Raw genomic sequence first — 13,469 nt, 5'->3', positions numbered from 1 at the left:
ATTACTTTTATTTTGCTCTTTAACCGTCTTTTTGTTATTTTGGTGTCAAATCCCATTAATGATGATCTAGTCAAATATAAAAGAAAAAAGCAATCAAGAAAGTGGCATTTTCAAAATCTGACAAAAGAAAAAGAACTATAAAAAATTTAAAATCCAATCCTACCTGTGTACATAGATCTAGTTATGCTTAGTAAATATTATGAAATTTTAAAAAATAGTGGCATTTTAAAACTGTTTCTTTTATAACGTCTCTTGGAGTTAAGGAAGAAAGGGCTGAAAAGCTAGCACAGAATTCATGGAACTGACAATAACATAACTGTTCACTTCAAAAGACACCTACCTGTCTAATAATTTATAGGAATCAATGTTGTGAGTCTTACCTGCTGTTGAATAACTGCTAAATGAATAAAAGAAATTTATACTAAGCATTTGATGCATAGGATCTACTTTAATAGGTAATATTTTAAGATGTGAAACTTTACAATGAGGAATAATGCCAAATAATCATTATCACTTAATATATTTTGAAATATGTGTTATACAGTAGGTCCTTGTCAACTCTTTCTTACATAGACGATACCAATTAATAAATATAGAAGGAATAAGGAAATAGAAAATCTCAGTCCACCCCATTGATGAATTCTAAGATTAGTGGGTAGAATTTAAGGAGAAACATAATTTTTATATATCTTCAAAGTATATCCAAAATATTTATTAATTACAAAAGGAAAACTAGTAAGTTTACAGCAGAAAAACTTAATAAAGAAGGTTAATGTCACCAGTAAGGACATGTTAACATTATGTACCCAATTAAATTCAGTGCACTGTGTACATACTACTGAGGGATAACAGAACCTACGTGGTCTGGTCCCTGCTTCCCCTCCTATCCTTTACCCTCTTCTGCTCTAGGACTTGAACATAGGATGGATACCTTTTCAGGTCCATTACTCTTTTCTTCACTTATGGTGCCATCTCCTTCTTGGATGCCTAGCAAACTACTTCTCATTCTTGAAGATCTCTTTCAAGTAGTAGATCACTACTTTGTAAATCTTTCTGACTTCTTTGGTACCCCATATTGCATCCTGAATAGCATTTATTTGTTTACACATTAATCTGATCTTCAATCAAGACTGTGAATTTCTCATGAGCAGAAAGCTATCTTATTCACAGCTATATCCACAGCCTGTAACATAGTGCCTAACTTAGAGAAATTTCTCAATAAAGATAAAAGTTTGTGAATTTAAGTTTTTTCGAATGAATTAAACTGCATCAAACATAGGGAGTTTCATACACTTATGACCTTGCTTGTTGCATATTAGTATAACTCTTTTGGAAAGCACTGAAACATGATTCTAGATCCATAAAAGAATTATACCCTTGACCAATATTTCCATTTCTGGATTTTCATTTCTTTTGGACTTATCTTTAGGATAAACTTAGATTACGAAGATTTACTTTAGCATTATATATTTTAAAAATTTAAAACAGTCTAAGTTAAATTATAAATTAATTAAGTAAAGAAAATTATGCATAAATTCAGTTTAAAATGTAGTTTATGGTTGTTGTAGAAGCACAGTACAGTAACTTTCATATTAATAATAAAGCCATATACCAAATTCTTTTTATTCTGATTGTAATATCATGAAATTATGACATGGTAATAAGGATTTTAAAGGAATATAAAAATTTTAAGTTGATATGATAGATCAGTGAAATTGTTAGTAGTTTCCTTTTACTGGCTTTATGAAATTATTTTATTGTTTGTACAATTTGAGAGGTAAAAATGTAAAATGTTGTTACAAGCAAAATAGTAAAAGGACCTTCAAGTAATAGCTGTTAAATTTTACAGAACAGCTTGGTTATTGACACTCCAAGAATTAGGAAGCAAACAAGGCCCTTCAGTGCCACAAAAGATGAATTGGCTGAATTATCTGAAGCTGAAAGTGAAGGAGATGAAAAGCCCAAACTCCGGAGACCCTGTGAGCGTTCGAATGGCTATGGAAGAACTGAATGCTTTAGAGTAGAGAAAAATCTGCTAGTTTATGGGTAAAATATTATTTTTAATGTTTACTGTTAGTAGCCTGGTATAAATAAATTTACAGGAAACACATACTATATTCTAATATACTTTTTATGTTGTTAGAATCAATAAAATCCATTTTTAACGTACCATGCATTTATATGTTTAACATATATTTAATAGCAGAATGATGAGATATCTTTAAATTTTTAAATTATAAATGTATTGCTATTGTCAAACTCCTCGTTCTCAGATTTGCATATTTAGTTACACAGAATGAATAATGTTTGTTATCCATTATTGAATAAAATGTATTAGAAATTACCATGACTGCATTTTATTCTGTGGGGGAAAAAACCTCTTTAGGTAAATCCTATTAATGACAAAGTGTGTTTTTTTGCAATTTTCAGACCTTTTATCCATGAGTTATGTTTTTCTCTAGAATTTCACCCAATATTAATGTAAATATACCTTCTTTTAACTAGGTGGGGCCGATGGAGAGAGATTCTATCTCATGGCCGTTTTAAAAGGCAGTTAAACGAGCACGATGTAGAAATAATTTGCCGAGCTCTCTTAGCATATTGCCTTGTTCACTACCGAGGAGATGAGAAAATTAAAGGCTTCATATGGGATCTCATTACTCCAACTGAAGATGGGCAGACACGAGAGCTACAAAATCATCTAGGTAAGAACATTCTTATATTTCCTTTTTAAATGTAGTTTTAGTTATATAAGTAGCACTTAACATAGTACCCTATAAAATACTGAAGCAATTCAGATAATGGTAAAGAACCCTTAACTGTCACTCTCAATTCAAGTTCCAAGTTGGAAAAGACCAGTGTTATCAGTTTGGTTGGGTTTTATATATTGTTATCAAACATGTATACATTTACAAGTTGTTGACCCAGTAGTATGTCTTAGAGGTTGCCCCATCTGTATTCATGTAGATCCATTTTATTTTTTAAACTCCTGCTTAGTAGTCCATAGTATGGATATGTCTTAATTCATTTAGCATCTCCTTTAATGATGGGCATTTAGGACGTTTCCAATTTTAGACAGTTGAAAATCAGGTTTCATTGAAGGTCCTTGTACATTCCTCCTGTGCACAGGAATAAATCTTTCACTAAAGTAAATATCAAGAAATGGAATTGTTGAGGTACAGCATACGTACGTCCTTAGGACTTAAAATGTGGTCTATGTGTTGACAGCATCAGCATCTCCCAGGAGCTTCTTAGAAATGCAGAATCTCAGACCTCAGACTTACTGCATCAGAATCTACATTTTAACAAGTTCCTCAGCAATTAGTATGTATATTAAAATTTGGAAAACAGTGGTGTACATTTAAAATTTTTGTAACTTTTAATTTGCTGTCAAACGTGGCTGTGCCAATTTACAGTCCTATCAGAGGTATATACAAGTAGCTTTTTCTCCATAGCCTTACTAATAGAATATCCTTTTTTGTGTAAAATAATTGAATTTTCTATAAAGATAAAAAGATTACTTTGTCTTTAAATTTGTGGTACAATTTTATTCTATTTAATCAACAAATACCTGTTAAAGTGCCTGTATGTGCTTCTTGTGCAAAGTACTAGGAAGATGAGAAGGAACGACACAGATAAGATCCCTGAGCTCATGAACCTTACGTTCTGGTCAGGCAGACAGAATAAGAAAGCAGATAAATTACCTAAATAATTATAGATTATGATGAGTACTGTGAAGTAAATTAAGTACTGAGATTGAGAACAACAGAAAGCACCTAGTTTAGATTAGGGTGGTCATTGGAAGTCTATCCTAGTAGGAGGCAATGAAATTATTAATGTGCAGAGCTGAATTCTGGTAAAGATGGAAGAGTCACAGAAATATAATTTCACTTTTCCTTGAAACCCAACTTACATGTCAGTAAAGAATAAAAAATTCAAGGCATTAAGCTTTATAAATAGTACCGGTAAAAAATTTAGTTTCTTTAGTAAATAAATAGCAGAAGGGAAAGAAATGGGGAGTGTATCTATAAACCAGTGGATTTTGGTTTACAGATACAAACCAGACCAAATTTTGTGCCCCAGTCTTGCTCCCACCCTGGGTTGTCACAACTTTGAGCATGTTAATGACATCTAGTTTGTAGAGGCCACGAGTGCACAGACAGCCGCTACAGTGAAAAACTGTGCAGCTCAAAATAGCAATAGTGCCAAGATTGAAAACCCTGCAATAGCCTGAAAGAGATTTAAGAGTTCTCAGCCAGTTGTAGTGTATGGGCCTTATTTGGATCCTGATTGAAACCAACAGCCCAGGAGAAATTTTTCTGTTACCTTTATATTAGATAGTTGTAAATTTGAATGCTAAATATTAAGTAAGTGTTATTGCATTTCTTAGGGCTGATGATGATAGTTTAGTTTTTTTTAAGGCCTTATCTTTTACATATGTTAAAAGATACTAAGACATTTATTTTTTATTTATTTATTTATTTATTTATTTATTTATTTTGGGGGGGGAGGGTACACCAGGTTCAATCATCTATTCCTACACACATATCCCCGCATTCCCTCCCTTCCCCGACTCCCCCCCCCTCGAGTCCCCCCCACCCTCCCCGCCCCAGTCCTCTAAGGCATCTTCCATCCTCGAGTTGGGCTCCCTTTGTTATACAACAACTTCCCACTGACTATTTTACAGTTGGTAGTATACATATGTCTGTGTAAGACATTTATTAATGAAGTGATTGTTGTCTTTGACTTATTTCAAAATAGTATTAGAGGTTGGGAGCAAACAGGATATAGATGAAGCAGAATTGGCCATGAATTGATAATTAATGAAGTTGGATGATAGGACCTAGTGATCCATCATATTATTCCATCTATTTTTGTATATGCTTAATTCCATAATCTAAAAATAAATAAGGATAAACCCTTAAAAGTAGAGAGAATGAGAAAGGCATTTTGGAACCTAGAAGCATTAGATTAGTGGTGACTAACTTAACCAACCAGAAAGAGCTAAATCTTAGGTCAGCAGTAGGAAAGGGCAACAACCAACTGATTTGCTTCATAGATTATCTGAAGGGTACAGGAATTTGTGACATCTGTGACCTCTGAAAGTAGGTATAAAGGACAGGAGCTTTGATTAAAAATTGTTTAAAAGGGGAGTCAGATCCCCAGATACCCTCTTCACTTCCGTGTAGCCATAATGAAACTGAGTGAATGTTTATTCTCTGGAGAAGATAAAATAGAGAATGTCTGCACTGCATTGGAGCTACTAAATGGCTGTTAAACGAATATGTATACTGGACAGTGGCATACTCAAGGAAGAAAACTAAGGAATTTTCCTTGGTGAATCTGACCAGGCCAAAATCTAAAGATAATAACAGGAAAAAGCCAGCCTGCTTACCCTTCAAAGAGTCTATAGTCAGTTCCACTCATTCAGACTGCCTATCAGCTTTTCCATCATTCTTAAATATGAGCAAATAACCAAGGGTATCAGACATCTGAGGAAAGTCTCTAACATGAGAGAGAGGCTAAAAACAAACTACTGAAATGAACTTGTAGGAAACAAAGACTATGAAAGGAGAAGACAACTTTTTAAAAAATATGATTAATATCTGCAAAGATACTTCAGATATACTGTGATTTTGAAAGAATAAAGTGCTATAGAAACATTCAAAGCACAAACAGACCTCTTATAAATTACAAATTAACATGTAAAAATTAGCATGCAGTTAACATGAAAAAGTAAATAGGATTAAATGATGAATCTGAGAAAAGTATGTTAGGGAAAAGTTTAAAAGTATAAACATTTCCATATTTTATTAGGAAAATTTCAATATGTATTTTTTAAATATGCACCGTTTAGTTTCCATACCAAGGGTGAGGAAGACTAGAATACAGAGCATCATTAACATAGACCAAAATGCAATTTAAGATGGAAGCATTAATTGGGATAAAAAAAGGGACACTACATTGTAATAAAAAAGACTAATCCATAAAAGAAGATATAACAAATATGAGCTTGTATGCCCTGAACAAAATAGTCTCAAAATATAAAGGCAAAACCCACTAAAACCCTAAGGAACAAACAAATGGGACAAACCTACATAGTGCTTCTGTTTACCATGGTGAAGAAACTCCTAACTGGTAGAAGATGGCAGGCAAAAGATATATGAGATAAGAATTGAAAGGAGGAACCAAAACTGTGTTATTCGTAATCATGAAAACTTGTGAATCAGCTCCAGCATCACTGGAGATTAATAAGCAGGAGGTGATATAGTCATAGAATGGAATTTTACACAGCAGTTAAAATGGATGAATTAGAGCCTCCATGAATCAGCAAGTATTTATAAATCTCAGAAAAAATTAAGAGTAATAAATATTACAAAATTGCATGTATAATATAATGAAAACTTAAATACTAAATATTTCTCCAACACATGAGTATAAACCTGTATGAAATGAAAATCAAATTCAGGGTAGTGACCATCTCTGGGAAGGAAGGAATGAATTGGATTTTATGTATTATTTCCTTTAATTAAAAAAATGACCAAATATGGAATATGTTACAATTGACTAGGAATACTTTTTTTACTTTTGACATGTTTCACAGCAAAAATGTCAAAGAAGTAAAATGAATTTAGGTCTCTTAAACAGGAACCCACAGAACCTAATGCATATTATTAGTAACAATCAGTTTTGAAAATCAAGAGGCCACAATGTATGTTTTTGTAACTAAGGAAGCAAAAAATAAAGCAGAGGGAAAGGTTTGAGCTTTTGGTTTTTACATTTGGGAAAAAAATGTTTTGGAATATGGAGGTAATCAGAATGATTAATTAGAGATATGGAATTGGGTGTTTGGCGGAAATTGTATTAATATGTGTGTAGTCATGTTGACTTATCTAGTGATTTAATTAATAGTTACTGTTAATATTTCAAAGATCTCTGTATAGGCTACACAGACCTCTGAAAGTCTCCAGAAATTTCTTGCCTTGAAAAAATGTTTCAAATTGAACATCTTTATACAAAGTATCCCTGATTTTATGTGTCTTTCTCATTTTAACAGGCCTGTCAGCCCCTGTACCCAGAGGTCGAAAAGGAAAGAAAGTAAAGACTCAAACAAGCTCATTTGATATACAAAAAGCAGAATGGCTTCGAAAATACAATCCTGAGCAGCTACTTCAAGATGAAGGCTACAAAAAGCATATAAAACACCACTGTAATAAGTAGGTAGTAGGGTATTTTTAACACAACTCCTCAAAAGTTTACTTTTCTGAATTTATTAACAATCTTAAAGCATGCTGATTCTGAGTACAGAGACAGTGTGGTCTAGGACCAATCCTAATCTTACAGGGTATCCTTCAGCAAATCATGGTACCTCTTGTGTACTTTTCATCAACAGAGAGAGAAATAAAACTGGCCTCCAAGTGATCTCATTTTATCTTACTTGGATATTAAATAATGATGATTGTGAAGATTTTGGAGAAACCTATTTTATATATATGGCAGTAATGAGGTTTATTTAATCAGAAGTAATTATTATTTCATTATAAAAATTCTGTATACAAATTCTTTTCTAATTTTAACCCCATGGATGAATTTTCTTTAATGACTACTATCTTTGTGTCTTTTGACTTTTTTCCCCCCTCATTTTTAGAGTTTTGCTTCGTGTGAGGATGCTATATTATCTAAAGCAAGAAGTCATTGGAAATGAGTGTCAGAAAGTATTTGATGGAGTTGATGCCAGGTAAATTAAATAGCATGTTTATATTTATTTTTCAGCAACATGAGGCAAAAGTTAAATGACCAGAAAATTATATATTAAGTGGCTCCTTATTCATTGAAATTCACAGGAAGAAAAATCTACCAAACTTAGAGTAACCCTTGCCAATTTGTTGCCTTTTCTTTATTAATCTCATCGTCGGCTCTGTCACTAAAAGTTATAGTGAGAGTAATAACATCAGCATTAGTAGTAGCTTCCTGCTACCAAATGTAAAACTCAACCTTCCTCCCTCTTATTATAGTGATTGAGCTTTACGTCCTCATATGATCCATCTAACACCTTGGTCTCAGTTCCCTGACGTTTATCTATAGTCATCTTTTTTTCTCTCCACCACAGCCACGCACACACACACAATTATATACTTAATCTTACCATCACCAATAACAGCATTACCTCTTCAATCTGGATTTCAGCCCTCACTTATTTACTTCCAACTCACTTAGCTTGGGTACTTTTCACTATAATTCTCTAACTTCATCACGATGTCCCGCATCTTATTACTTACTCACTATCCATCACCACTTAATTGCCCCACTTTCCCCATTATAAACCTACAGTCTGTAGTCCAGCATTGTACTCACTAAAATTCTTTGCCTGCTTTTCCCTCTGTTCTACATGTGTGGCACAACCCCAGCTTATGTTAAATCGAAAAATCCACTTACCCCTTGCCTATACCTAAGCAGTTGAACATGGCTGGAGAAAATCACGCAAACCCTGCACAATGACTAAGTTCAAATTTATGAGTGTTGATCTCACATGAGATTAAACACAATAAGCTGTTTAACCACCATGACTGGGAAGTTCTCTTACCTACTCTTCAAGAGAACCATTCCACACCTCTCACCTCAAACCATCTTCCTATCCTACCAGCATCCAATAATGACTTTGCTATATATTTCATGGAGAAAATAGAAACAATCAGACAAGAGCTACCTTCAGTTCTACTTGTCCTATTTATTCCTTCCGTCGGGATGCAGTAGAAATCTACCTCCTCCTAAGAGCAACCCTTATGCTTGGAACTTCTCTCTTAACCTTTTAAGGACTTTACGCCTATAATCACCTTTCTTTCCTGAGTCATCATTTTCCCCCTCTTTACTGAATCATTTTTTTGGCATATATACATTCCTTAATATCATTCACTTTAAAAAGAAAACAAATTACTGTAACATACATACATCCTACTATTCCTTTTCTCTACTCCCCTTCACAGAAATAAAGAACTGTTTTTCTTGACAGTCTCTACTTCTTTACCTTGAATATTCTCTTCAACCTATTCTAATTAACCTTTCATCTGCACTCTCCCACTGAAATGATTTGTTTTTTTGTTTTTGGCTGCATTGGGACTTCAATGCTGTGTGGGGGCTTTCTCTACTTGCAGCAAGCGGAATCTACTCTTCGTTGCAGTGCATGGGCTTCTCATTGCGGTGGCTTCTCTTGTGGAGCACCGGCTCTAGGCGCATGAGCTTCAGTGGTTGTGGCATGCAGGCTTGGTAGTTGTGGCGCATGTTGCTCTGAGGCATGTGGGATCTTCCCAGACCAGGAATTGAACCCGTGTCTCCTGCATTGGCAGGCAGATTCTTAACCACTGCGCCACCAGGGAAGTGCCTGAAATGATTTTTAATAAGGCCATTAATAACTTACAATGTGATCAGTCTCTAAACTTATTCTACTTCTCCCTTCTTGAAATGATGTCTTTGGTAGGCATCCCTGCTACTACACCTACCTGGTTTTCCTTTTTTCCTCATTGGTGTTTCCATTTTCCTTTTGCTAGTTCTTATTCCTCTAATAGGTCTCTAGATGTTGGATTGACCAAGAGCTGTGTCCTGAGCTTGCTTTCTTTCCTGTCTGTACTTTCTCCTTAGGTAAACTCATGCAGCCTCATCATATCAAATGTGATCCATACACAGATGACAGTCAGGTTTACATATTCATCCCAGACCTTTCTCTTCAACTCTAAGCTATGAGTTAAATAACTACGTCTAAACATTTCCACTTGAAAAATCTAATTAACATCTCAGACTTCCCCTGTGTCTCCCAGATCTTCTGTTTCCTATTCTTTCCTCCTCACCTTCCCACATAAAAGTCTTCCCCATCCTAGTAAATGTACCACCCAGTTGCTTTGGTATCATTCTTGATTCTTCTCTTCCCCTCAAACCCCACAGGAAGACTTGTTAGCTTGACAAAGTATATGGCAAATCTGAGCGCTTTTCACTCTCTCCTCTGCTAACTCCCTAGCCTAAGCCATGTTTAGACTTTTGCAATGGCCTCCTAATTGAGTCTCTTTGCCTCTTCTTTTACAAGAGTTGTTGGGGTTTTTTTGGCCACGCCACACAGCTTGCGGGATTTTAGTTCCTGGACCAGGGATTGAACCCGGGCCCCCTGCAGTGGAGGCACAGAGTCCTAACCACTACTGGACTGCCAGGGAATTCCCATCTTTGCCTCTTATTTTGCCTCTCTGCACTCAGACCTTCACACAGCAGCCAGAGTGATCTTTCTAAAGCAAAAATCAGGCCAAGGCACTTCTTAAAACCTTCCAGATGCTTCTCATTTCTCTTAGAATAAAATCCAATCTTGCAGGGCCCTACATAACTCTGGGACCTCTTCCTCCACTCTGTTCCTCATCCACAATGTTCCTCCAGCATGTCAGGCTCATTCTGTGCTGTTCTGCCTAGTAGAAATATTCTTTCCCCTAATCTTCCACAGCACTGCCCTTTCAAATCATGCAGGTCTCAGCTTAAGTTTCACCTCTTCAGATAGGCCTTCCCCGCCCACCCTAGCTAAAGCAGCCCACCAGTCACGCACAAGTACTTAACCTTATTTTATCTCATTCATGATGCCTACTAGTGTTAAAAATTACATTTATTTTTAAACTGTATTTTCCTGTCATTACAAATTAAGTTGGTTGAAGGTGAAGTGTGCTGTTTTATTGATCACCATATTCCCAGCCCCTAGAATCTGAGAAGTAGTAACAGCCAGTAAATATTGGCTAACTGGCTCCTCGTTTTCCTTGCTCTGACTGGATTCAATCCCCTTGTGATTTCCTAGGAACTGTGATCTTTGAATTATCCTCTTTCATTATTCTTTCCCTCTCTGGTTTTGCATTTGGATTTTAACATATTTACATTTCTCTCAGCGCACATACACACACACAGACGTTTTGTACCCAGTTCTCTTCAGAATACCATATTATTACTCTCCTTGGTTTCACAGCCCAACTTTTTTTTAAGAAGTGTCTGTATTTGCTGTCTCCTTTTTCTCATCTCCCCATTCACTATACATTCCACTGCAGTTCAGCTTCTACCCCGTCACTCCACCACCTACTTTAAGAAGTTCTTCACCCACATTCTCACTGCTAAATTTGGTGAATGTATCATAGCGTTAATCTTATTTACCTTTATTGACCACTTCCTTGTTCTTAGAACGTGTCTGTGATACCATTCTCCTGTAGATTTTCATTTTAGCTTTCTGCTTGCCAGTTTTCATTTTTAGGTTTCTCTTCCACCTGTCTCTTAAATGTGTTCACACAGGCCCTCTCTTCTTGTCGCTTACTCTTCTTGGGTGTTCTCATCTTTTCTGCAGTGTCAATTTTTATTTCCATACTGAAGGCTTCCAAATCTAACTCCAGCCCACATCTCTCTTCTGAACTTTAGATCTGTATTTGTCAAATGTGCCATGGTTACTAATGCCTCCAGGCCTTTGCATTCTTGCGGGAACATTCTCTTTCCCATTTTCTTTCCTTCTTCCTCTTACTGCTCAGCCAACATCAGCTCAGTCTCGCTGTCCTCTCAAGTCTGGGTAAAGAACATACTCAGAGTGCCCTGTCACAGCACTCATCACAGGTACTGAAGAGGTTTTGCAGATACCTCTTCAAAAGGGCGGGGATGTCTGTCTTATTATTGCCATTGTTGGCACACAGTGAATACTGTTTAAATTTTTTTTTAATAAATTTATTTTATTTATTTATTGGCTGCGTTGGGTCTTCATTGCTGCACAGGGGCTTTCTCTAGTTGCGGCGAGCGGGAGCTACTCTTCATTGTGGTGCGCAGGCTCCTCATTGTAGTGGCTTCTCTTGTTTTGGAGCACGGGCTCTAGGCACATGGCCTTCAATAGTTGCAGCACATGGGCTCAGTAGTTGTGGCTCTAGAGCACAGGCTCAGTAGTTGTGGCGCTCAGGCTTAGTTGCTCTGTGGCATGTGGAATCTTCCCAGGGCAGGGCTCGAACCTGTGTCCCCTGCATTGGCAAGCAGATCCTTTACCACTGCACCACCTAGGAAGTCCAATACTGTTAAATTTATAAGTCTATTTTGAATGAATGATCTAGCCTGGGGAAGTTAGAGGCTTTATGCAAGAGATAGCACATGAACTGAATCTCTCAAAACAGAAATCATTGGGAGTACATGCACCTTATTGTATTCCTTTCCCTACCAGTTAACAAACCTTAATATGCATATGGCACATTTAAACCATGAGGTGTACACTGAGTACCTTTTACTCTTTAAAAGCAGGAAAAACCTTCCACCTCAGACGATAGTCACAATATTTTGAGCTTACTAGTGCCACCTGATGGTTGGTAAGGGGAAGTACAGTATCTGACCTACTTTATTTTTCCCCTTTGGGCATCCTATCTCCAGTGTTCTTTCCTCTTTCCTTTATCTTTCTCTTCTTCTGCTTTGTTTAATCATGACCAGGAATGCAATCAAAAATAAATATCTTCTTTAACTATATTTTTCCTCATCTATTTTTCAACTTTTGCCATATAACAGGAAAATCTGTCTTCCTATTTCTCTCTTTCTGCACTAAACTAAAAAATATTGTGATTGTGACACTTATGTTTTTAAGCAAAATAAGATATAATGAGGTGTGCATTTAGAGTGCTGAAAAATTTCTTTTTGTCTCCTGGCAAAACACCTATGAAAAATAAAAAGCAATTTTTTAGTCCATTTTTTACATATTATTTACTTATAAAACTTAAAACTTTTTATTTTTAATTGTCAATATCTTTTGTTTCAACTATATTAGTGGTTAAGTATTGGGTTCTTGTGGACCAGCCCAGAACATATTGACCATTTATCAGTTTATATCTATATGAAAATTTATTTTGAGTTCCCAAAGACAACCAACTTACAGATGAACTTTTGCCACACAATTTACTGATAAGTAGTAAACAAACCTATAGGCCTTTGTTAATTAATTTATAAAATTTATGGTGCCACGATAAAGAGATGAAATTCTACTTAATATAATAATTCTTTATTATATTTCTGATTCTTTGAAAATTGATAATTCATTAATGTCATAGTCATAGAGAAATTCTCAAGTAAGATATTTGATTCCCTGAGGTAATCTACCCTATCTAACCTCTTTGACTTTTGAATACACTATAAGAATGATGTGTATTTATATAAAAATTAATGATACTTATTTGTTAATCCTTGTCAAAACATTATTAGCTCTTTGCTAGGCTTCCTTTACTTGTAAGCAGTGCTTAATTTTTCAGTGTGACTCTCCTAGCAATAGCGGTCTAAAAGAGATATAACTTATTTTACAGCCTAGAGCAATTCATTCGCTTTTTTAGAGCCTCAGTCTCCTCATATACAAAGTAAAATATTTGAACCAGATGATTTTTGCCAAGTTGTTTGCTGACATAAGACTCTACTTTCTTTTATTTTTTCTTCCTTTTTTTAAATCTTTATTG

General features: G+C 35.4%; 1 protein-coding gene across 20 annotated transcripts in view; it reads left to right on the top strand.

Moving 5' to 3' along the window:
• CHD9 (chromodomain helicase DNA binding protein 9) overlaps nt 1–13,469 on the top strand; it is a 172,801-nt gene that overhangs the window by 121,336 nt on the left and 37,996 nt on the right. For 14 of the 20 annotated variants that reach the window (XM_057713156.1, XM_057713155.1, XM_057713157.1 and 11 more), the window contains 5 exons: nt 1,850–2,046; nt 2,506–2,705; nt 3,229–3,324; nt 7,058–7,217; nt 7,649–7,738. In XM_057713156.1, the coding sequence (XP_057569139.1) occupies nt 1,850–2,046; nt 2,506–2,705; nt 3,229–3,324; nt 7,058–7,217; nt 7,649–7,738 (743 nt within the window). The remainder of the gene's footprint in view (nt 1–1,849; nt 2,047–2,505; nt 2,706–3,228; nt 3,325–7,057; nt 7,218–7,648; nt 7,739–13,469) is intronic. The other 6 variants (XM_057713166.1, XM_057713162.1, XM_057713165.1 and 3 more) reach the window with 1 other exon arrangement.

The sequence above is a fragment of the Hippopotamus amphibius genome, chromosome 16, assembly GCF_030028045.1.
Source record: "Hippopotamus amphibius kiboko isolate mHipAmp2 chromosome 16, mHipAmp2.hap2, whole genome shotgun sequence".
Classification (NCBI taxonomy): Eukaryota; Metazoa; Chordata; class Mammalia; order Artiodactyla; family Hippopotamidae; genus Hippopotamus; species Hippopotamus amphibius.
Note: the sequence above shows the minus strand (reverse complement) of the source record. Positions and strands in the feature narration are given on the sequence as shown.